General features: G+C 39.7%; 1 protein-coding gene across 1 annotated transcript in view; it reads left to right on the forward strand.

Moving 5' to 3' along the window:
• Positions 1 to 464: 464 nt before the first annotated feature.
• XIRP2 (xin actin binding repeat containing 2) overlaps positions 465 to 26,909 on the forward strand; it is a 227,915-nt gene continuing 201,470 nt past the window's right edge. The window contains exon 1 of the mRNA XM_070731703.1: positions 465 to 608. Coding sequence (XP_070587804.1) covers positions 465 to 608 — 144 coding nt within the window. The remainder of the gene's footprint in view (positions 609 to 26,909) is intronic.

The following is a 26,909-nucleotide window of genomic DNA, read 5'->3' on the forward strand; positions in this document are numbered from 1 at the left end:
AATCTAATAAATAATAATAATAATGATAATGATGATGATTATTATTATTATTATTTCTACACAATCCATTGTTTTCTGTATGTTAATTGTTTCTTCTATGTGCTATAACAACATCTTTCAATTGATTTTACAGTTCAGCCTGATTCTGGCCAACTATCCAGTTGAAGAAGCCTTCCACAAATCATCAAACAGACATGCAAATGGAATTGCCCTGAAAAACTGGTGTTCAAAGCTATAAACGTCAATCACAGGGATTAATCCTGGCGAAATCCTGCTGGGGAAGAATCTAATGTTGACTCCACACCTAAAGAACAGAGACAGGTATCTGGCGCCTTCAAAGAGAAGAGTGGAATGGAATGGAATAAAATCTCTGCATTAGTAGATTCAAAGTGAGAAATGAGCATCCAGAATTTTGTTCAAGAAAAAAACAAAAACAAAATAATGCAATAGAGCCACTGATCACCATGGATAAGAGTTGTCGAAAGCATTCTTCTGCTGAAGTGTGTAGGGAGGAACCTCCGGGTGTCCGATGCAGGATAGAGCGCTTCAATATTCCCTTGGAAGATCTAAGAAACCGATTTGAATCACCTGCAGGTAAAAGCAAGCAGGTAAGGAGAACTCAGCACAAGCTAATTAAATCAGAAATGACTCCTACTCATAGATTTGCTTCCACAGGGAAAACAGCTGCATCGAATTTCTTCTTCCTTGCAGAGCTAGTGAGCATTTCTCTTTTTCATGCTTTTTCTCCTCTACAAGCAAATCTCTAAATTCAGTTGACAGGCTGTTCATCTGTATTATTAAGCTGCGGTGTGACGTTGTTGCCTTTATTTCATACAAAGGAAAGAGGAAAATGAAAGCAAGTGGGGGATTACTAATAACATTTGATGCCATTCACTACCATGTGAGTCTCTCATGTCCTCCAGGTATGCTGGGATTAAAACTCGTAGCATATCTAGACAAACTAGCCATCTTGATGCATCTCGTGGTGCAATTAGCCTGCAGTATTGCAGGCTAATTTGGCTGACTGCCAGCAGTTCGATTCTCACCAGGCTCAAGGTTGACTCGTCCTTCCATCCCGAGGTTGGTAAAATGAGGACCCAGTTTGTTGGGATTCATATGCTGACTTTGTAAACTGCTTAGAAATGGCTGTAAACAGGGATGGGCCATGAGCTGGAATGGTGGGAACACTGTTCCGGTGGCGGAAATGGAGTGCATATAGCCTTGCTCCATTGCCACTGGGCATGCACGCACCACGCAGGTGCAACTGGTGCGATTTTGGTTTAAAAAAATTGCCCAAATCTCGCTGCTGCAAGGAAGTTCACATGAGATTTCAGCTGCTGCACATGCGCAACAGTCGAATCTCGCTGCAGCACCTAGAGCGGCAGCTGAGGCCAGCAGTAACAACTGCCTGCCTGAGCTCTGGTCACATGGTCTGTTGATAAAGACTTTTGGTTTTCCTTCTATTGTGTGGTGTGTGTCATTTTGGACTAATTACCCTGTAATTACGGGCGGTTGGGCCACGCCCGCAGAACACCTATCACTCTGATTTTTCTCAACAACAATCAAATTAAATGCATTGTGTTGAGGGTGGGGGGACCAAGTTCTCCAGAAAGGCTCTGTGAATTGAATTTGAGTGACTTTGGATCTTGTCCAACAACTTAACCACTTCACCTTTTGCAACTATTTCTTTAAGCATATTTAACTTTAATTATATGTATGTTTAGTATGCATCAATATTCTCTAGTGTAGCTTAATACCAAAGAGCCTACCTAGAATACCAGTATTAGCCCCTTATATTCTAGTCCTAAACTGCTCCCAATTACTATACCCTACTTAGTCTATGAGCACCAATTCGGGGTAATAGTTAAGGCATCAAACTAGAAACCAGGAGACTGAATTCAAATCCCATGACAGGAACAAAGGCAGCTGGGTGACCTTGAGCTAGTCACTTTCTCTCAGCTCTCTTATGAAGGAGGCAAAGTCACTTACAAAAACATTGCCAAGAACACTTGTCCAGTCACTTGCTAGGAGTCAAGACTGACTCAATGACAACACATACCAAAAAAAAAAAAAAATTCTATATCAGGGGTGTCAAACTGTCAACCTGCAGGCTGGCAGGACACGCCCACCCCGGCTCAGTGAAAGGGAAAAAAACCATCGCAAAATGTCACATGATGGCAATGTGATGCTGCAAGATTGACACCCATGCTCTATATGGATCTAAAACATCAGTGTTCTGAACCATTTGTTTAATAATCTCTTCCATTCAATGAATGAGATTAATTATACAATTCAGTCAAATTACAATACATGGGGCACACTGTTATATCATAATTGTTTGTAATAAAATGAAGAACAGATAAGAGACATAATAAGACACAGTATTTTATGGCCAATACACACATCCACAGCCCTAGCAGGCAAAGCAGATAACAACAGCACTAACCCTAACCCAGCAATGGTTAAGTACAGCCCAAGTGAAAAGGGATAGAGGACCTATTCTGGCTGCAGAAGTAAATGCATATACCATATTTTTGGAGTATAAGACGCAGCTTTTTACCCCCCAAAAGAGAGTGAAAACCTGGATGCATCTTATATACTGAATGAAGCCCCACCCAGCCACCCCCACTCTACCAGCAATTTACCTCCTTGCAGCAAACAGCAGCAGAGCCTGCTTAGCACAAACCCCTGATTATCTGCCTCCCGACATTCAGTTCATTGATTGAAGTTGCCAGCAAGCCCACAGGCTAAAACAAAACTGAAACTAAAGCTGCATGGAAGCAAATTGCTGGAGGGATCAGACTGTGCAGAAACTGGCTGTTTGTTTTTTGCTGGAAGGAGGTAAGTCAGTAACTATAATCACCTATAGAATATTCAAATTATTAGACTTATTTTTTTTAAGACTGCTTTAATATTAACGTAATATAAAGACTGCTTTATTATTAACATAACAAAATGAAGATGCTTGATTGAAAATGCTCGATCCAAAGAGGCCCAGTGCTATTGTATCTTCTTTTAAATAGCAGAGAATACTTCCAGAAAGCCACATCAATTTTAAAGATCTGTAAAACTATAATCTGAAATGTAACATAGTCATGTTTTAATATTAAGATAAGGCAGCTGAGTTAAACCCTCACTTAGTCATATTATGAGTAAATCTATTTAAGTAATTGGGAGGAGTTAGTGTGATTACATTTAAGAAAACTTTCTGGGATTAATATACTGCCATAATGTACATTTCTCCAATTCTTCGCTATTTCTATAGGTCAGGCACACATGCACAGAAATAAATAGCAAACAGTATATATCATCTGTGCTGTTTGCTATTTGGCAAATTGCTGGGAGGCAGAGGCCTTTTTTCCTTGTTTTCCTCCCCCCAAACTAAGGTGCGTCTTTTACTCCAAAAATACGCTAAACAAAGGGTTGAGAAGATAGCAATGGACAACAAAATATGCTTCTGCAGTGAAGCTAAATAAACAATAATAGTTAGCTGCTGCAAGAAGATTGCACAGATCAATTGCCAACAACAGCTAAATATCGACAATAGAGCATTGGAATATCTGCAAGAAATATCATTCGCCTGCAAGCAAGAACTGGTGGGATCAAATAGACAATGTAATTGAAAATGAAGAAGCCAAAATCCTCTGGGATTTTAAAACTCAAACAGATAAGTACCTGCCACACAACATCCCACACTTAACTTTCAATAAGAAAGACATAAATTTCTGGACAGTGGACATTGCAGAACCTGAAGGCAGCAGAGTAGAAGAGAAAAAATGGGAGGAAATCACAAAATACAGAGGCCTGCAAATGGAAGTAGAACAACTGTGGAAAAGAAAGCAAAGGTAGTAATAATAATAATAACAGGTGCCTTGAGTGCAATCCCAAAACAATTGAACCACCACTTGAACACTATCGGCATTGACAAAATCACTACCAGTCAATTGCAAAAGACAGCTTCACTCAAAACCGTGTGTATCCTGTGTTGATACTTTTAACACCATCAAACAACAACATCTGCCTATCCCAGGGAAGCATGTGACAGCTGGATAAAAATGCCAGATTCAGTCTAAATGTTTGGCTGACTCGGCAAACAGTCACAATAATAATCTAAATTCCCAATAGTACTGACAAAACGGCAGGGGAATTTATACAGAAAACCATATGGCTAAACTCCCATTGCTAACATGGCAGTTTTGCAACATTGCTAACATTTTTAGTTTTCTTGGAATTCCATGTGTTCTGTCAATTTCCACCTGGACAGATTTGTGTAATGTATGTGTGAAACCTGAGTTCTTTGTTTTTATATTTTATGTATTTTTTAAAAAAAATTCAAGTACATATTTATAACATACATAGATTTAACATTGTTTAAATACAGTACATAAGATGAGTACTGATAAAAAGAAACAATTGGACAGGGACAGTAGGCACGCTGGTGTGCTTTATGGTGTCAGATTTCCTACAGGACAGATCACATGCTACTATCCATATCAATGAAGATTACTACTGTACCCAAACTCTCCTTTAAATGTACATCTGGAAATATTTGGGTGTGTGTATGTGTTGGGTATAGTGAAGGGCTTTAAAAAAATTTACTACCACACTGTGGGCGTGACTTATTTTGTGGGTGTGGCTTGCTGACCATGTGACCATGGGGAGTGGCTTGACGATCATGTGACTGGCTTAAAGGCGGCCAACTTGGCATCACTCACATCAAGGGTTTGGCTTAGGGTTAGGGTACCTGGCCTCTCCTCACCTCAAAGAGATACAATTTCCCTATTTATTTACTGAACATCCAAAATATACTATTTAATTCTATGTATATATGCTGTATGTGTACATACATATTACACATAGGCATACAAAAATATACATTATCTACTATATAAACTGTATGTGTATGTATACACACACGTACACACAGCTCTTTTAAAATTATACACATTCAACCTCATTTACTGCAATAGGAAAAACATACCCAGAGCCCACAAGGGAAAAAAAGAGAAAAAAATCAATTTTTTTCTACTCATTCTGCATACCTGACTGTACCTGTAGGAGCCCATCACTGTTTGGGTGTCTCTGTTTTCATAAGAAATGCATACCAGCAAAGCATTTCCTTTAGAATAAAAAAATACATTTCTTAATTGGTAGAAAAACTGTATAGTACAGGTATTTAATAATCTCAGACAGTTCTCTGTGTGAACTTAAAAGAATAAATGGGAAAAGAAAAGGAGGAAAGGAACCTTCCATTTGGGGGAAAGGAGATGTTAAGAAAAAAGTAGAATGCAAATGTGAATGGGAAAAAATTTGCCAAGTACTGCTAAGTACATCCATGACTGATGGATAGAGTTTGGGGATTAGAATTTGAGATAGTTTAAGGAAGGTGTAAACTTCCAGACAGGTAAACCATGATTTCTGGCAACAAATCAAATGTGAAAGAAGTTGGGAGTTGTACTTCAGCAGCAGCTTGAAAACTGTTTTGTAGCCCAGCATAAAGATCTAAATATACTTTCACTTTGTTTTATGTCATTTTTTTGAAATCTAGGAATTGTACTAGGATCATTTTGGTCCATCAAATCACCTCCGAGCCATTTAAATTGAGGAATACCTCCTTTAGTACATATGGTAATTATTTAATGCGAGGAAGGAATTGTTGACTTTCCAAATGATCCTTGTTTGATCAGCCATTTCCTCCACTTTCCAGAATAAGAAAACAGAGGAGGATCCATGTGGCATATATAAAATTGCAATATACCTCTTATTATCCTTACTTGTTAAGTTGACACCTTCTTTCAAGTCAATAATATAACATCTGGTCCAAAGAAATGCCCTTTATTTTAAGTTTAAAGGAAAACCCAGCGTATGCAAATGCTTATACCATAGATTGATGGACGAGTTCTTAGCTGAAAATATTTGCATGGCTTTTACAACCTTCAGAAGCAACTGCAATCTCATTTGGGCATGTCACACTGATATACGATAATCTGGAATGTAATGTCAGCTACCAGACAAAGACGTAAGGCAGTATTGACTTGCTTTCAGTTGAGAAAGCTGCTGTCACTTTGGGCATTGGCTTTCAGGAATATAACAAGGCTGGTGATGGGCATCTCAAACTTCTGTTGACAACATGCATGCATTCTCTCTCTCTCTCTCTCCTTTCACTTTCTGCATTGGTGCTGAGGAATGAGGAATTAAAGGGAAAAGAAACTGAATGTACTGTATTAAAACAGCAACTTGTATGACAATGAGGGTCATATTATCTCCGGGACCGCCTTCTGCCGCACGAATCCCAGCGACCGATTAGGTCCCACAGAGTGGGCCTTCTCCGGGTCCCGTCAACTAAACAATGCCGTTTGGCGGGACCCGGGGGAAGAGCCTTCTCTGTGGCGGCCCCGACCCTCTGGAACCAACTCCCCCTAGAGATTAGAATAGCCCCCACCCTTCTTGCCTTTCGTAAGCTTCTTAAAATCCACCATTGTCGTCAGGCATGGGGGAATTAAGATATTTTTTTCCCCCTAGGCTTCTACAATTTATGTATGGTACGTTTGTATGTATGATTGGTTTTAAAATAAGGGTTTTTAGCTACTTTAGTATTGGATTGTCGCATGTTGTTCTTATCAATGTTGTTAGCCGCCCCGAGTCTACGGAGAGGGACGGCATACAAATCCAATAAAATGAAATGAAATGAAATGAAATCATACAAGCAATACACAAGCTTTTTTAAAAAAACTTTAAAAAAAAAAATCTGCACAATTTCCATATAAACATCTGTGCATAAATAGAGCTGGGGTGGTGTAGTGGTTAGAGTGCAGCACTGCAGGCTACTTCAGCTAACTGCTAACTGTAGTTCAGCAGATCAAATCTCGCCACCGGCTCACCCTTCCATCCTTCCGAGGTGGGTAAAATTGTTGAGGGCAATATGCTGATTCTGTAAAGTGTTTAGAGAAGGCTGTAAAACACTATGAAGTGGTATATAAGTCTAAATGCTATTGCTATTGCTATAAATCATATCAATACATACATAGTTATGCATTTCTATCCAATCTGTCATAAATCAATATCCTATTTTGCACCTATTTATACTATTATTTATCTGTCTTCCTTATTTCATTTTCCATATTTATAAATTCTTATATTTCCCAACTAATACATTTTATTTAAAAAAACTTAAGCTTTTATAAACTGCACCTCGCTTGGTCAGATGCATGAAGTGACTATAAATAGATATGGGGTTTACATTACAGAGGGCAGGTGTGCAGAAAGGAAGGAAGATAGGCTATACAGATGTAGATTATATATATGTGAGACAGAGTACTAGTGCCTCATCAATTACTGTAATGTGTTAACGACCCACTGTGTTTGTAGAGACCTTCAGAAATAACCTATGGTGGAATTACTGGCTGAAGCAGAGGGGGGGCTCTTCTAGAGGGACTCAAGAGACATTCCAGATTAGAGTGGGTTTGTGGTGAGGAAATTCTGAGTTCAAACTTTTAATTTACATCAGCCATCTCTCAAGGGGAGACAAACAACCTGGCAAGATTCTTGTAATTTATTTATTTATTTAATTGGATTTGTACCTGTGTATCAGGGGTGGGCTACTGCCCGGATGGGGGGGGGACACAGTGGGGTAGCGACAATGGAGCTCCACCCCAGAGCACCCAATTTGCACTAAAAGATGTTGAAAGAAAATGCAGGGTGTCCTGCATAAGCCACACCCACAGTGTGGTAGTAAAAATTTTGGTAGCCCTTCAGTGATTTGTATCCCGTTCTTCTCCGAGGACTCTGGGCGGCTTACAACATGTAAAAACAATAAAATTCTAAAATCCAATAATTACTAAAAAAAAACCAGACTAAAACCCCAATTTAGTTTAAAAACAGTCATTTCAATTCACCAACATATTTTCCATTCAACATACGTTCATCCATAGGCAGGGTCTGATGCCCCCAGGCCTGTCGGCAAAAGTGCATCTTCAAATTCTTATGAAAGGCAAGGAGGGTGGGGCCAGTACGAATTTCTGGGGGGAGCTTCGTATTCCCCCCAGCCAGAGATTTGGGGAATACAGGTAATCAGCAATAAACTGCAATATATACCTTGGGATTTTTTTTTCCTCACAGGTGGTTTTGCTTGCTTGTCCTTGACTTAGCCTGCAATCTTTTAATGTATATGAATTCAGCAAACTCCTGCTCATTGGTGCTGTTAAAGTCCTTTTCAGCCTATTTTAATTGTGAACCATGTGCAAAATTCAGAATTTTGGCATACGTTTGTGGTGGTCCTCTATATGTGAGAAATCTGTAATCAGTGTACAGTGGTACCTCTATCGAAGAATGCCTCTACTTACAAACTTTTCTAGATAAGAAACGGGTGTTCAAGATTTTTTTGCCTCTTCTCAAGAACCATTTTCCACTTACAAACCTGAGACTATGAAACTGTAACCGGAAAAGGCGGCGAGAAATCTCTGTGGGGCATCTCTAGGAATCTTCTGGGAGGAAACAGGGCCATCACCCTCCCTGTGGTTTCCCCAATCGCACACATTCTTTGCTTTTACATTGATTCCTATGGGAAAAATTGCTTCTTCTTACAAACTTTTCTACTTAAGTACCTGGTCATGGAATGAATTAAGTTCATAAGTAGAGATACCACTGTATTGCCATAAAGATTTTATGGGATTTAGATGGACAGGCAGATTCCCCAGACAGAATGCCCATTCTTTGGTGAATAATAATTTTGGTTAGAAATTTGTTCTTTCTTTCTGCTGCTGTTTCATAGCACCCAACCACTGATACAAATCAGTAGAGATTCTCAGTCATCCAGGACATGGTTGTCAAAAAGGTGCTTTTTTCAGGAAGCAACTGGACTTTCTTGTTTTTTCTTTTAAAGACATTTCCGGAAATGTCTTCAAAAGAAAAAAAAAACCAAGAAACTTCAGCTGCCTCCTGAAAAAAGCACCTTTGGAATAACCATGACTTGGATGACTGAGAATCTCTATAGACTTTTAGCTATACAATTTGGGATGAACACCCTTTGAATGGTGTGGGAATAAGAATAGATTTCATGAGGAAAAAATTGCAGACTACAGCAACCCGGAATTTACTCAGGTGACCCTGAGGACACAGATAAACCTCCAAGAGTTTCAATGACCCTCTAAAAGGATTAACAGATATCTATAAGGAATATAAATCTTGTCATCCCCCACTATCCTGTCAGAGCTAAAGAAACTTCTTGGATGAGAAGCTAAATGTTTTCAAAGAAAAAACAACAAAGTCCAGTTGCCTCCTGAAAAGGCACCTTTGGAACACTGATAAGATAGTATTGAACTAGAAAAAAGATGACTGAGTGGGAAGGGGTTAACCCCACCCTCTGCTCTTTTACTGCTTCCAAGTGCCTTTCATTCAAATATACTCTCTCATATCTGCGCAATATTTATAAAGTCCTTCATGGCATCAGACCAGAATATCTTTGGGACCCCCTTCTGTCGCATGAATCCCAGCGACTGACTAGGTTCCACAGAGTTGGCCTTCTCTGGGTCCCGTTGACAAAACAATGCCGTCTGGCAGGACCCGGGGAAGAACCTTCTCTGTGGTGGCCCCGACCCTCTGGAATCAACTCCCCCCAGAGATTAGGACTGCCCCCACCCTCCTTGCCTTTCGCAAACTCCTAAAAACCCACCTGTGCTGCCTGGCATGGGGAAATTGATTCCCCTCAGCCGCTCCGTTTTATGTATGGCTTGTTTGGGTTGTATGATTGTTCTTTAAATTAAGGGTTTTAATTGTTTTGTTTTGCTTTTTGTTTGTTTTGCTTTTGCTTTTAATCATTGTATTTGTATGTTATGTTATAAGCCGCTCCGAGTCCTCAAAGAGGGGCGGCATACAAATCTAATAAATTATTATTATTATTATTATTATTATTATTATTTTACAGCTTGGTTCATCTGCATGTCTCAGTGAGTTTAATGGGTAAAGGCAGTGAAAGGCTACACAATTTTTTACTATCACACTTGGGTCGTGGCTTGTTTTGTGGGTGTGGCTTGCGGGCCGTATGATCAGGTGGGATTGGCTTGAAGATAATGTGGTTTAAAGGTCATGTGACTGGTTTAAAAGTGGCCAACTCACATCAAGGGTTTGAGTTTGGGTTAAAGGGCCTGGCCTCTCCTCGCCTCAAATTCCCCTATCTATTTACTATTACTGAACATCCAAAATATACTATTTAATTCTATGTATATATACATATTACACACAGGCACAAAAAAAATACATTATCTATTATATAAACTGTATGTGTATGTACACACACGTACACACGCACAGCTCTTCTAAAATTATATACATTCAACCTCATTTACTGCAATAGGAAGAACATACCCACAGCCCAGAAGGGAAAAAAAGGAAAAAAAATCAAAAATTTTCTACTGGTTCTGCGTACCTGGCCATTCCCATAGGAGCCCATCATTGGGTGGGAACTCAACGAAGAGCCTTCCTCATCCAGGTCCAACATTCCCTCTTCCCCCATGCAACTCTTATATGGATGTTTGGTTCCAACTAAGATAGATCATTAGCCAGTAGAGGTTTATGAGAGCCTGATTCTGTGAATCTATCTGTTAATTCAGAATCTGAGAGGAAACGATAGGAAGCAAAGTTCTTCCAGGGACTGGACCAATCAGGACTCCGATCCGAATGCACAGCAAGCATCATTCTCAGAAGGCTTGCCCTTCTCTGACCTCCTTGCAGATGTTTAAACAGAGACTCTCAGTGCACCAAAGTCTCTCACAATCTTTCCTTGAGCTGATTAATATGCAGGTGGTTAACAAGGCCACCACTTAGATAGTTATGTAGGCAGTCAAGCAGTCCGGCTTTCCAAAAATCTATCCTTTTGGGAAGTGGACTCATTGACTCATTCCTCTCTTTTTTCCTTCCTGGCTGCCCATCAACCTGTGTGACAAGTAAAATGATCTCCAAGGTTCTAATTGTTCAAATGCTTATGTGAATGCTGGTTCCAGTTAAACTCTGTGAAGCTCTCTTGCCTCTCAATTGCATGTTGCATGCATTTAAAACCTAAATGCTCAGGCCTGTAGGCTGGATCACCTTTTGAAAACAGGGGTTCAGAATATGTGTTGCTAACTTGGGCTATTGACAGAAATCACCCATAAAATAACGCTGCTCTGATGCTTGTTCTGTGTTTGTTTCAGCCTTCAAATGGTACATCACAAGGCAACAATTTTTGAATTGATGCACTTCGACTTAAAACATGCACCCCAAATCTGGGATCCATTACTCCCATGTGATTGAAAATCTTCAAACTTGTGGCCACTTCATTTAAATGTTTTTGAATAAATAAAAGTCACTCAGATGAATGCTGCTGCTGCAAGAATCAGCCCCATTCGCAAATGGCTTTATTTGCAAATTTCATTGGGAGCCAAAGAGCAAAAACTGAAATGTTAACCATTAATACATCTTTTTAAATCTCCCCATCTCCCAGAATGATGAATTTGTTTTCTCAGTTAGTAATTTTGAGCTTAAAAAACCTCTAAAAAATTGTATTAGATTAAGAGATGCAGATCAGCCATAGTTAAGTTTGAGAAACTGTCCCTGTAGTAATGCTGTTCATATTTTTTTTTTCTGAATATTTGCCGTAATTGGAAAAATAGGGCTTAAAAGGCAGTATGACAATGAATTCATGCTGTCCCCAAAGTCTTTTTTCATTTCATTGACAGAGGATACAGCATTGCCGCTGTTTATCCTGGATTCATTATGAATAGTGGATGCCCCTCAGTGGGTCAATGCCCACGTATAACAAAAGATACTTCCATGTGCTTCACAGAAGAGATTTCCAGATACAGTTTTGCTGATAGAACATAATGGGAGCCATTTATCACTGTTCTTTATACCTTCTTGATTCCTAAGCATTCCCTCCCAAAAAGTGGAAATTCTGAAGACGTTTATTCGTTCTTGATCTTTTATTTTCTAGAGTGAGCAATTAGTAAGTTTGGCTTTGGTGTCACTTTTTTAAATGAATGCTTATGGAAGAGACATCAACTTAGCAGACAAACGTAATGCCTAGGAAGTTCATTTGCCTAATCAAGAACCAGGAAAGAAAGAAACAAAAGCCCACGGAGAGCTCCTGTTAGACAAGGATGCTTTCTGACATTTTCCAGAGGCAGCTACATCTGCCTCAGTAGAAGAATTAAATTTATGGCATCCCATCATAACAGAATTAATTTGGATTTTTGTGTCACATGGAGTTCAACTAATTAATTGGGAGCTGCAGGTCCCATCCATAACCACCTGGGAATAAGTCCCAGAACTTTCCATCTGACTAATCATGCAGACAGTAAAGCGGCGAGGATTATAAAAATGGCAAAGCCTCGCAATCTTTTATGATAGCGCTAATTCTCTAGTACTCTGGCATTCTAAGAAATGCTAAGACCACCAGATCGTCTTGTTTTCTCTTTGGTTCATAGTTCACCGGGTCTATTTGCAGAACTTTATTAATGTGAAATAGATACTGATGAGGTTTTCCTGGCAAATCTGTATTGCAGCATACAGATTTATGGCTGCATGAAATGAATTGAGAGGTTGTAAGTCTGGCCTGGTGGTCTGAATGCATTAGTTTCTGCAGTACTTGCATGCATCCTCAAGTGGTTCCCCCCCCCTGCCCGCCCCCCTGCTTCAAACATTTAGTGCTAGAGGATACAAATGTACTAGGATGCTTAAAATTGGCTTGGGTCCCAGGACTTTCTTTTCTTTTCTTTTCTCCCTCGCTCGTCCATTTTTCAGATACATGCCTTCTTTTTTGCTCTTACAATTTCCGTGCTCTACTGGAGTTTGTGCACTCCAATTTTTAGTCAATGGTTTCAAAAAGTAGAACTGATTTCGGAAACTTTTTTTGTCTGTTTTCAAGCATGCCCTGTGACAGGATAAAAAAAAAACATTTGCAGAAATAGGGATTTTTTTTCTTTTTTGGCTGTCCTACATTTCCCCTCTTTTATTATAAGGATGGGTTGGTCAGCCATTATCTCATTTCAGTGGCATAATTGCAGTTAATGAGGCTGTGAATAGCAACACAACTTTTCTGTTTTAAAATCTGTGCTGTTATACAACCTTAATGTACTGACTTTTTTTTAAAGAAGAAGCCAAAAAGAAACTCTTCCATTTGTTAGGCTATTGCTATATATGTGGTGAATATTTCTTTCATAACCTTAAACAATTAAATAAATAAGACTGTAATATAATAGCAATAGCACTTATATACTGCTTCATGGTGCTTTACAGCCCCCTCTAATCAGTTTACAGAGTCAGAATATATTGCCCCCAACAATCTGGGTCCTCATTTTACCGACCTGGGAAAGACGGAAGACTGAGTCAACCTTGAGCCTGGTGAGAATCAATCTGCCAAACTGCTGGCAGCTGGTGATCAGCAGAAGTTGTCCAGGTTTTCTTAGTTCTTTGACAACGATGGTATGTAGTGACTTTGGAGATGCTATGTTTTGTAACAATTGCACGGGACCAGGAATTTTAAGTTGCCGGTCACTGTATTAATCTGTAATCACAATGTAACATATCTTTTAAAAAGAATCCTCAACAATGGATTGATTGATGGATTATGCATCATCAAATCTTAGGAACAGCATTTTCTCCATGATATCTGTCCCCAGTTTAATCTTTCAGGACTTCCAACAATGTGCCCTTTGTTGATGTCCTTTCATCCAATCATCTTCTTTCCTTTCCTTTCAACTTCAACAGTAATATGAACTTATCAAGGGAGCTGGGTCTTCTCAGAAGATATCCTACTTATCTCCATGGACAATTGAGCAGTGTGGGACTGTCCACTGCTGCTCATAGTGTTGAGACCAACCAACCAGGGTGCTTCTCACCACCACCCTGCCCACAAGTCGCACAGGATGGCAGGGCCTGGTTGCCTTGCCAGCTGCCCTTTCCCGATGAGGGTATACCCATGACTTGTGGGTCAACTTGTCCATACCAGAGCTGGTGGTTCCATAGGGAAACAGTGTCAGAGAGGTTCTTTGAACCCAACGCCAGGATCCCTGGGAGGAAGGGGTGAGAAGAAGCTGAGGGGCTCACTTCTGCTTGGTGCAAGATTTATTGTACATGTGGTTTTTTTGTGTCTGTTGGACTTGCTAACAAAACAGACTTACAAACAGCTACATAAAAAGTAATTGGTTTATAAACAAAGCATTGCTGTGCTATTTGACTTTAGAACAGAATAGAGTAACAGAGTTGGAAGAGACCTTGTAGGTCATCTAATCCAACCCCCTGCTCAAGCAGGAGACTTTATTCCATTTCTGACAGATGGCAGTCCAGTCTCTTCTTGAAATGTTCCAGTGATGAAGCTCCAACCACCTCTGAAGGCAAGCTGTTCCATTGGTTGATTGTTTTCGCTGTCAGAAATTGTCTTCTTCTTTCTAAGTTGAATCTCTCCTTGACTAGTTTCCACCCATTATTCCTCATCTGGCCTTCAAGTACTTTGGAAAATAGCTTGACTTTCCTCCTCTCTGTGACAGCCTGTCAAATATTGAAACACTGCTATGGTCCTTCTCTTTATTAGACTAACCATGTCCAGTTCCTGTAACTGTTCTTCATATGTTTTAGCCTCCAGTCTTTGTTGCTCTTTTCTGCACTCTTTTTAGTGTCTCAACATCCTTTTTAAAATGTGGTGACCAAAATGGGATGCAATATTTTGGGTGTGGTCATACTATGGTATTTCACATGATCTTGATGGAATCCCTCTGTTTATGCAATTTAGGATTACATTAGCTTTTTTGGCTGCTGCCGCACACTGCTTTCATTACTAGAGCATGCAGGTCCTTTATTTTTCCACCCATCATTTCCTATATAGACAATTCTGGCTTTCATCATATATGTTTGTGTGTATGTGTGTTGTGGGTGTATGTGTGTTTATACAAACACTTTCTCTATGTTTACAACATAAATACATGCAAGTGTGCTATTTTAGCATGCTATAACTCAGTCCTGTAAAACATTTTTCCAGCACTGTAATAAGAAATATGGTATGATTTGTGCAAGTGTCACTGTAGAAGATTTATAATACATGTTCTCTTTCAGCTCAGATTTTGGTTAAAAGAGAAGGTCAGTTCTGACAAATGCAGTAGTTCTTGCTGCATTTTCAAAGAAGCCAGTTTAGAGATAATGTTCCAAACACAAAACGTTGCTCAAGGTACCAGTTCACAGAATGGCTGTTGTGGTGCGCACGGTAAGTGTCAATGTGGTGGATAGGACCATGGAATCAAAGGCACAGATGAGTGATGCATATTAAAAGGGAAGGCTTTGAATAGGTAGCCCTAGTTTGTCCCTTTGACTGTTTTATTCCCCCTGCTGGATTCCCCTGCATTGTAGTCTACGCTGTTTATCCTTTCTGGAGAAGGGGGAAAAAATTACATTCATGTTTGGGAAATTAGTAGGAAATCTGGACAAGCCTGCCATGTCCCATGAATTTCATAGTTGCACTGTTGAGTCACGCTTTGGTGGAGTGGTGCCCTAGAGGTGGAGCTCTTATCTCACAAACAGGAGGCTGTGAGTTCAATCCTAGGTAGAGACAGATATTTCGCTCTCTTGGCGCAATGAGAATATATATGCTGAACAAAACTCCCTATTGGTGACAGGAAAGGCATCAGGGCATTAAAACAATCTGCTAGGCTCCATTCAGTTTCCCAGACTCCATCCTGCAAGGGATTATGGGGTGTTTAAAAGAAGGTGATAATTGTTTGGTCAAGCTTTCCCAAAAAAGTGCAAATGGCATCATCAGATGACTGATTACTTTTTCCAGATATAGGCAACTGACTTTTAGAACAGAATATTAGAGATATGGGGTTCTATCCATCCGTCCATCCGTCCATCCATCCATCCATCCTATTTACTGTATGCCCTTTTCCCAATAAGTGAGTATTTTTCAAATATCCAAAAATGTGAATATGTTTCAGGAAGGTAGAACCTGGCTTACAATTAGCTTTATGACTAGATTAGTGTGAAAACCGATGCCTGCTGATAGGAATTAAGGAATTGCCAAACACCCACTATTCATATTTCAAACCAATAAATAGATACAATACAGAGACCAATATTTGCATCTCCATTTCTGCGTGAGGTTAGAATCAGAGGTAGAAAAGGCAGAAAGCTTAAGCATTTTTTATTATTGCTCATTGACGCATTTAGCTAGAACTGATTTGTACAATAGACCATTGGGGAAGAGGACCTTCTCAGAAGAAAGCAACAATTTGTATTATGCTTAATGAAATAACAACAATATGCCTTATTCTAAAATGTAGGGACTTAGACTCTTCTCCAGTTCTCCAGAAAGCTGGTTGGAGGAAAAATGAAACATATAGGTAGTCCTTGACTTCTGACCACAATTGGGACCAGAATTTCTGTTGCTAAGCTAGGCAGTTGTTAAGGGAGTCATGCCCGATTCTACAACCATCATGTTTAAATTTGGATGCTTGGCATTTTTAAGTGTGAGGAACAGTCATAAGTAACTTTTTCAATGGCGTTGTAACTTTGAAGGGTCACAAAACAAATGGTTGTAGGTTAAGGACTCCCTGCATATATCTTTGACATGGTCTAGCACAGAAAAAATTGAGACTGGAACATTCAAGTACTGTATTTTTGGAGTATAAGACGCACCTTAGTTTTGGAGGAGGAAAATAGGGGAGGGGGAGAAATCTACCTACCAGGCATTCATCTGGCTAGCTTCTTTAGTCTGATCAGCTTCAGCACATCATTTTATCCCCTGGTTGGGGCTGAAAAAAAACTTTTTTGGAGGGAATAGCAATGAAAATAAGCCTGCAAAGACTTAAGTCTGGAAAAAAATTTCGGAGTAGCAATGAAAAAATCTTGTAAGCCAAGAAAAACGTTTGTATCTCGTTAGGGCTGGGGGGAAAAAGCTTCTAAAAAGCTACATTCGGAGTATAAGACACACCCAAATTTTCAGCCTCTTTTAGGAGGGAAAAAGGTACGTCTTTTACTCCGAAAATACATTATGTTCAGGTGGCATGCCATAAGGAATAATGGCTGCTATAACAATATTTTTTTCCTTTGGATATTTTCTCTCTGTATTCTTTCCACTTTCAACTTGCAGATGAAATTTGTACCTACAGAAGATTGTGATTTCCAAAAGGTCATAAGAATATGGAAGTGCAACTCTAATGTTTTGTAATTACAAATATTGCCATTAGGTAATATCTAATAGATGATACAGCATTTATTCTTCATCTAGATTATGTTCAAAATTCACCATTCTCATCTATCCATAGGTCCAAAGTCAATATCCCCACTTCCAGCATCTTCTTTCTGGTTTTTAAAATTGTGTTTCCCTACAATGTCAATTTACATGGGAAAAAGAATTGAGTCATTTTTTAAAATTAGATATGCCATTCCATAACTTTCTGACATAATTGTGGCAACAGATACTAGCATATTAGTATATTTAGAACATAACACAGCCCATGCAACCAAAGGCATTATTGTTGTGAGTGCTCCTCGTCTATCTCTGGTAATGATAGATTCTAAGGAAGATGAGCCACGCCCATCTGGGTACCCTGGGCCAGTGGTGTTTCCAGCTGATGCAGAGAGGGAAAATGAAGGAGAAATAGACCTGGATGAACCCGAGTGACCAACAGAGGTGGCAGATATGTCAATGAGGTATTGGTCTAAGTCAGAGGATGAAAGGGATATTAGACATTAACGAGCCACTCTTAGATGCTCGATTCAGGAGATTACAAAGCAGACAACAACACTTGTACAGTAAAAGGAAGTAGCTTGTAGTTTTAACTCTATGGGTTTGCTGACCACTCCCAGCAGGTATATAAGCCCGGCCTTCTGGATAATTCTGGGTGGAGTTTCAATGTTGCCTTCATGGACGCTGTGATAGATCTAGGGTTTCAGAAATCTTCCCTGAAATACCTGATTTCTGCTCTGCAAAACTCATCTCCTAGAAGCTGCCTGTCCTGCCAGAATGTGGTGAGCTGATTGTATTACCAATGACTCATGCCTGGCTTATCTTGCTGGAATGCAATTAGCCCTGACTCTGGCATCAACTCTGCAGCTGTGAAAACCTATTTCAATGAACTTTCAGAGACTACTTTTGCTTGTAAATGTGGCTTTTTCATATAAAGATTGTAATTGAAAGCTTAAAATGTGGGGTTTTGCCTTTTGTTTCAATCTGAATAAGCCTGGAATAGAACAATTATACATATATATTCCTGAATTGCCCAAATTGGATAATTAACACCTACTGTTGGCTTCCAATATTTAATTCATGACAATAAGTAAGTATGATATAACTGCAGATATGGACAATCAAACTCTCCCTCATTAATTGGTTACTGTACAGATATTCTTTCTGGTATTGAAAAACGCCATTGACATTTTTTAAACAAACAAAAATATTTTCTGAACATATTTTCCATGTATATAAACTTGAATTCCTCTCCCAATATAAATTAAGCTTTTTTTAAATGGAAAGTTAGAAGCGAGCTTAGCAGCCGTCATGCTTCGACAAGCTCAAGCCATCATTAATCAGGAGACATGGATAGATAGCCATTTATTAAGCCTCTGTTAAAAAAATAATGGAGATGCTAAGAGTTCTGTGAGAGTCACATGCTACAAAGAAAGTAAGCACAAGGGACTTCCCCAGCAGAACCTCCCCTCTCTGAGTAAGAGGTGACTTGGTTCATTTCTGCTCCAAAGGCTCCCATTAGTGGAAGGAACCACTTAGTCTGATCAAGGAAAGAAAAGGGAAAACATGAATAGTTCTGACATTGCGTAGCCTTTCAAAGTTACTCTGCCAGCATGGAAAGCAAGTTGCAATAGCAAGGTCCATTATAGTGATTCATGCATTAGTGATTTACCATAGGGGAAAGATGCTTCTACTGCAGTTTCTTTATGTGAACAGAAACACACATATACGCACACACCAACTTCTGCAATTGACTTTCTTTCAGTGGCCTTAAATGCTTATTGCTCCAAGTAATGTGTGCCAATAAAAAAAGGTTTATAACTTGATGGGTTTTCAATATTCTTCAGAGTATATTAAAATGGTACGGGGCAATTTTTGCGCTGGTAAGAATCCAATGGTGTTTTTTATTTAAAAAAATCATTAAAATTAATTTAAAATTTTAAACATCCAACAATTTTTAAAACATGGTGGCGCTCTCTCCTCCCCACCTCAGGCCTCTCAACAATTCAATGCTTTGCACAATATTCAGGAAGCATGATTATTGTTTCATTATCTTATTTTTATATTTCTGTTTTCCAGAAGGAGTCCAGTGTGGTGGATAACAACAATAATAAAAAGACCTTTGAGAAAAAAATAAAATAAAACCTACAATAAAACTACGTATCTTAAAGCAAGATATAAATATAAGAATTATAACAAAATGTATCACACTATTGTTACATTATAACAAAGGTGGACCTATTTCCATGACATGGAAATCCTAAATGCAAAGTATTTCAGGAAACAATTAATTTATGAACCAGAGGCAGAAATAATTGTAGTGTATTAAGATATGGCTTGAGAGTGGTGCAGTGGCCTAGAGGTAGAACTCTCCCCTCACAATCAGGAGGCTATCAGTTTGATCCTAGGTAAAGCAGATATTTCTCTATCTGGGCACATTGAGAATTTATCTGCTGAATAAAACTCTGCATTAGTGACTGGAAGGGCATCCAGTCAGTTAACACTCAGCTCCATTCAGTTGCCCAGACTACAACCCTCAAGGGATTATGGGGTCATTGAAAGAGGACGATTAAGATATTGGTTGAGTAGTTATGCCTGTTTTCTTACATGGTTGTTTGATTAATTTGGGTTCCCTTTGTGGCAGACTCATTGGAACCTGTGGGTTGCGAAGTATTAAAACTTTCAATAAAGGAAGCATGCACATACACACAAAAATCCCACCCACAACCCTACTCCAGAGTTTAGCATTGGTGGATTACTCAAAAATTAAGCATAATAATATTTACGCTTCTAGCACTCTGTATTTTCATTTTAAATAAACATCATATGTTTACTTTTCTTTGGGGTGCGGATTATGCATGCATATATCTGCATAATTTTTTTCTCCTTCTCCCCCGTTTCTTCTGGAAGGAGGGAGGAGAATTTATGCACAGGAGTTTATTTATGTGCTTCGGCATATGTGAATGGTTTCAAGTGGGGATGTGTCCCGCAGAAGCTGGGCGGCATCCACATTCGAATCAATCAATCAATCAATCAATCAATCAATCAATGTGAGGTCTAGCTGGATGTATGCAGATGAGGATCTATTTTCACAATGCAGTCCCTTGTTTTGCAGTCTGCCAATTTTAATTAGTAATTATTAATTTGCAGCTGCTTTTTTGTTTAGACTTTTCCTTTTCCTTTTAAACAGCTACTGGCAGATGGATACAATATATGTATATGTATGTATAGGCATGTGAACAGAGATGAATGTGTCATATATCTACAGAAAAAGATACATAAATTGAGATTCCATGTTGCCTGGCTTTATAATTCTTTTCTGGTCATTTGTCCCCTGCAGAGGTGAGGCTATTTTAAAAGTCAGAGTTGCCTTTCTTTGCAGTAAATGCAGGAAGGCTTTCCCATATGCCCCCCAATATGTTTTCCACTGGCAGTAATGAACAGTCCTACAAATTTATTCTGCCACAGGCAAAAATGGCCAGGCAGGCAAGCGTGAGAGAAATACAGCTGAAAGCGCACCAGCTTTTCCCCATTACAAAAACAAGAGGTTTAGAGCACAATGTGCAGTACATACAACGGAAAGCGTGCCCAGTGTTGGCTCCTGTCAGCTTGGTTTTCCAAACCTAGCCTAACACATATTGTTGAGCAAACTGTTAAAGCCTCTGTGATCTGGAGCTCCATTTGACATGCCTTCCAAATAGCCATTGTAAAGAAGATGGCCTTTGTGGAAAGGTATTTTGCAACAGAGTGTGGCTTGGCAGTTGTGGTGCCATTGCTTAATACAGCAAAGAAAGCATTGTGCCTGAATACTAACAGCCTGAAGTCTGTCACACCACACGTCTTCTGAAGTCAGTCACACCACACACCTTCTGCTTTTCCCCTCCCTCATCCCTTCCCACTTCTGTGACAGAAGAGTCAACCATAACATATGGACTGGATTTACTGAGATGTTGTTCTTAGGCTGTAGCACATTTATGTACCACAAAGAATATGATCATACACAGTGAAGGAAGGGCTGTAAATTTTTTTACTACCACACTGTGGACGTGGCTTATTTTGTGGGTGTGGCTTGCCAGCCATGTAACCAGGTGAGATGATCATGTGACGGGTGTGTGTGTGACTTAAAGGTCATGTGACTGGCTTAAAAGTGGCCAACTTGACGTCACTCATGTCAAGGGATTGGGTTACAGTTAGGGCGCCAGGTCTCTCCTCGCCTTTAAAGAGATACAATTTCCCGATCTATTTGCTATTACTGAACATCCAAAATATACTCTTTAATTTTATGTATATATGTCATATGTGTACATACATATTGCACACATGCACACAAAAATATACATTATCTATTATATAAAGTGTATGTACAGAGAGAGAGAGAGAGAGAGAGAGAGAGAGAGAGAGAGAGAGAGGGAGAGCTCTTCTAAAATTATACACATTCAACCTCAGAAAGGAAAAAAAGAAAAAAAATCAAAATTTGCTACTAGTTCTGCGTATCTGACCGTACCTGTAGAAGCCCATCACAGTCTCTTGATGGATTACCAGGCTGAATATAAGACATCAGTGTGATGCATTTATTTAAAAAAAGCAAAGTTAACTGTGGACTTTACTAATGGAAATACAGGTTCAAGATCAATTGTTTCCCATTCTTCATTAGTACGATACATACCTACAATAATGTATCCAGTTTCAGGCACCCTCTTTTGGAAGAACAGGGTCAAATTGAATCACATGGAGAGGAAAGCTGTTAAATTAATGAAAGAGCTGGAAGGAGGAAAAAGTTAGAGGAATTGTCTATGGTTAGACCTGAGAAGAGAAAATGGTAGAAAGACCTGATCGCATGGATAGCTATCACATATAAAAGGAGATGGCCTTGCTCAGGCTTGGTAGGACATAAGGTAGGATAGGAAACAATTGGGTTACATTGCAAGGAAATGGGTTTTAGTTCTACTGGGGGGAGGGGAATCCAGTGATAAGAGTTTTTCAACAATAAGCAGGTTACCTGGGTGATAGTGGACTCTCCTGGGTGGAAAGTATCTGGAGACTCGATGTAGTAGCATCTGTTTTGAGTCCTACAGGATTAGGTGGCATACAAGTCAAATTAATAAAATAAAAAATAATAAAATAGTATAGTGGTACCTTTACCTAAGAATGCCTCTACTTACAAAGTTTTCTAGATAAGAATGGAATGTTCAAGATTTTTTTGCCTCTTCTCTTTTCCACTTACAAACCCGAGCCTCTGAAACTGTAACAGGAAAAGGCAGGGAGAAGTCTCCATTGGGCCTCTCTAGGAATCTCCTCGGAGGAAACAGGGCTGGAAAAGGCAGGGAGAAGCCTCTGTGGGGCCTCTCTAGGAATCTCCTGGGAGGAAATAGGGCCGGAAAAGGTAGGGAGAAGCTTCCATAGGGCCTCTCTGTGGAGGAAACAGGGCCTCCACCCTCCCTGTGGTTTCCCCAATTGCACACATGATTTGCTTTTACATTGATTCCTAGGGAAAAAATTGCTTCTTCTTACAAACTTTTCTACTTAAGAACCTGGTCACAGAACGAATTAAATTCGTAAGTAAAGGTACCTCTCTATTTGCTTCAGTAGTTGATTCTTGCATGAAGCAGAAGGCTGGGATAACAGATAATCTTCAAAGTCCCTTCCAACTCATATTGTATGACTCAATGATTCTATGCATTATTAAAACATTCAGTTGCATGCGACATCAAAATATTGCCTAATTTTATGATAAAGACTACTTCTTTGTAAGATCTTTGTATTAACTTTGTTCCGTCTGAATATTGCTGAAATAAAAGGCTTCTCTTCCTAATCGCCCTGCCAGCCTTTTTAATCTTGCGCCTTGACTGTTGAAACTTTGACAAGCCAGCACAATGAAAATAAAAAGAGGAGGAAACATCCTCAATTGCCATTAATTGAGCTGCCTTGTGCTAGCAAATTAAGACATTCATTGTAAAGCATTTTAACGTCTATCGGAATCAGACTTGTCAGCATCCTCCAACTTTGATTCAAGGGCCTGAGCTTTGGTTAGCATTCCAGGACCATAAGCAATTTTTTAAAAGGCCCATTAACACTTTTCATGAGTTAGAACCTAGCATGAAAATTGGATGGCTGTTTCTTGCTTATGGATATTACAGCTCGCATCCAATATGGTGGCTCCCACAAGAGCACGGTTTTAATGCTTTTAAATATATGATTTTGACTTTTCATATAATGCTTCTCAGTTTTTCCAATTATCAGAACTGGTGAGGATTATATTACAGAGGGAGCTTAATGAAGCTCAGCATCTTCAATTACCTCCTAGCAAATGACTCTAGCTGGGTCTTTTGTCTTTTCATTTGTACAACTGCTGAATTTCTAAACTGCTGCTGTGGCAATGGGCTGGGATGTTGGGACTGTTCCTTAGGGCTCTCTCTCTCTCCCTTGTTTTACTGTTGTTTATTAAGGATTTATTTTAAGAAGTTTGTGTGTGTGTGTGTGTGTGTGTGTGTGTGTGTGTGTGTGTGTGTGAATGGATAAACTGGTCTGAGCCTTGTTGGATTGAAGGGTAATCAACTGCAGAAAAAAAGACAAATAAATGCTATGATACTAAAAGATTATGATCTCTGACCTGTGCAAGCCCCTTTTTTCCACTTGGGGAGAAAATATGAGTACATTATAGATCAAACTGCACATCTTAACAAAAATATGAAGCCCAGATAACTATGCTTAGCACAAACCATGAATCAAAGAAGAGATAGGTATCGAGTAAAAGCCACAATTACATCACATCAGGGACGGATTTCCAATCCCACTGCTAGTAGTGTGGTTCACAGCTTCCCTTCTCCTGCGCACAAGCATACCCCAGTGGTTTTTTTTTGCTTCTGTGCACCTCAGGAGTGGGGAGGGAATGTGGATTTTGCAGTATCCTTCCCCCAGGAGTGAGGAGGGAATGTGGATTTTGCAGTATCCTTCCCCCAGGAGTGAGGAGGGAATGTGGATTTTGCAGTATCCTTCCCCCAGGAGTGGGGAGGGAATGTGGATTTTGCAGTATCCTTCCCCCAGGAGTGAGGAGGGAATGTGGATTTTGCAGTATCCTTCCCCCAGGAGTGAGGAGGGAATGTGGATTTTGCAGTATCCTTCCCCCAGGAGTGGGGAGGGAATGTGGATTTTGCAGTATCCTTCCCCCAGAAGTGGAGTGGGAATGTAGATTTTGCAGTATCCTTCCCCCAGGAGTGGGGAGCAAATATGGATTTTGCAGTATCATTCCCCCAGGTTTGGAGTGGGAATGTAGATTTTGCAGGAGTGGGGAGGGGATGTGGATTTTGCAGTATCCTTCCCCCAGGAGTGGGGAGGGAATGTGGATTTTGCAGTATCCTTCCCCAGGGAGTGGTGTGGGGATGTGGATTTTGCAGTATCCTTCCCCCGGGGTAGGGTGGGAATGAAGAACTCTACAAGTTGTTCCACTGATTAATTGTTCTAACTTTCAGGAAATTTCTCCTTAGTTCTAAGTTATTTCTCTCCTTGATTAGTTTCCACCCATTGCTTCTTGTCCTGCCCTCAGGTTCTTTGGAGAATAGCTTGATTCCCTCTTCTTTGTGGATATTGAGATATTGGAACATCATGTCACCCCAGTCCTTCAGACATACAAAATTCCAGTAACCGTTCTTTATATATTTTATGCCATGTATGGGTTTTATGACCAAAACCTGATTTAGTGCATGGTATAAAGCCAGTGATTATGCTTCCTCTTATGGTTGTTAAGTCACAAGTTATAACTGAGGGCAAAGTATAGTCTCAGGCATTTGTAGTTTGTTTAATTTAGCCTAGAAAGGAATACATTAACACATTATTTGCACAGTCAGCCAAATATATTTAGACTGGATTTGATATTTTTATCTGTCTACTGAGCCCAGTGAAGGGCTACCAAAATTTTTACTACACAGTGGGCATGGCTTATGCATAACGCCCTGCATTTTCTTTCAACATCTTTCAGGGCAAATTGGGTGCTCTGTGGTGGAGCTCCATTTTCACTACCCCACTGATTCCCCCCCAATTCGGGCAGTAGCCCAACCCTGACTGAGGACCTGGGTCAGGCAGATGTTGTTGTTCAAAAGTCTTAGAGGTATCATCAGAGGATGTAAGCTGTTTGAATAAAGCTGCCTTTTGCAATTGACTGGTGATGAACTTGTCAATGGCGATCGTATTTCAATTGTTTTGGGATTGCACCCAAGGCATCTATTACGATTGTTGTTTTCTTTTGCCACAGTTGCTCTCCTTCTATTTGCAAATCTCCGTGTTTTGTGAATTATTATGGTTTGTTACACAGTCAGCCAGATGTTTATTGTTGTACAGAATGGAAATGATGAAGGAAAACAGGAGTGAGTAACCTTCCATTATCTGCCTGTTTGCAGCCTGTACAGATTCCATTCCCAGTTACCAGTGACAACCAATAGTGGGGTTCACTCTAAAAATAAACCACATCAATTTTTCAATACTTGAATATGTTGTTTTCACTCCTTCCCCTTTTCGTGCAATTCTGTGCAAAGATCAAATTTACAATGATTGGACATTTATGTGCCCCTATTCATGATTTAGTTGGCCTTGTCAACTTTTTAAAATGACCGCCTACCTTTTTGGGTTTGTTCCCCCAGTAACTATTGGTGCTTCTGGCTGTGTTTTTGGGAACGAGAACTTTAGCAGTGTCAGGGGAGCTTTTGGAAAGCAGAATAATATGCTGCTCATTTAAATGGAGTATTGAAAAGAACAATAACCATAATTCTCTAATGTAATCATGAATGCTTATTAAATGCTATCCTTCTTTGACACAATATACCAAACATGGAGCATTTTAAAATTCCCCATCTCTTTTTAAACGATGTATTTAGCTCCATTTAATTTTGTCCATTCAACCAATGTTGGCGTGATTTCCTACAGTAAATCACTTTGCCCACTGTTTAATGTGAACAGATGGCTAATGGAAAACATTACCCTGAGAAGTTAACAAACCCTGCCCCAAACAGGACCAGAAATTAGTATACAGTATTTAGCAATTATGCAAATACAAATACATATATATATATTCTGTAAGAATAGAATGTTAAGGGCACTTTCAATTTCAATTCAATTTATTAGATTTGTATGCCGCCCCTCTCCGAAGACTCGGGGCGGCTCACAGCAACAATAAAAACAGTATAACAATGGAACAAATCTAATAATAAAATTACATTAAAAAACCCCAACAATTTAAAAACCATACAACACATACATACCAAACATAAAATATAAGAAAGCCTGGGGGAGATGTCTTAATTCCCCCATGCCTGGTGATATAGGTGGGTCTTGAGTAACTTTCGAAAGACAAGGAGGGTGGGGGCCATTCTAATCTCCAGGGGGAGTTGATTCCAGAGGGCTGGGGCCACCACAGAGAAGGCTCTTCCCCTGGGGCCCACCAAACAACATTGTTTGGTCGACAGGACCCGGAGAAGGTCAACTCTGTGGGACCTTATCGGCCGCTGGGATTTGTGCGGTAGAAGGCGGTTCCAGAGGTATTCTGGTCCAATGCCATGAAGGGCTTTAAAGGTCATTACCAACACTTTGAATTGTGACTGGAAACCGATCGGCAGCCAGTGCAGGCCACAGAGTGTTGTAGAAACGTGGGCGAATCTAGGAAGCCCCACGATAGCTCTCGCAGCCGCACTTTGAGGATTTCAAGGCACAC

The sequence above is a fragment of the Erythrolamprus reginae genome, chromosome 1 (assembly GCF_031021105.1).
Source record: "Erythrolamprus reginae isolate rEryReg1 chromosome 1, rEryReg1.hap1, whole genome shotgun sequence".
In the NCBI taxonomy this organism is placed as follows: Eukaryota; Metazoa; Chordata; class Lepidosauria; order Squamata; family Dipsadidae; genus Erythrolamprus; species Erythrolamprus reginae.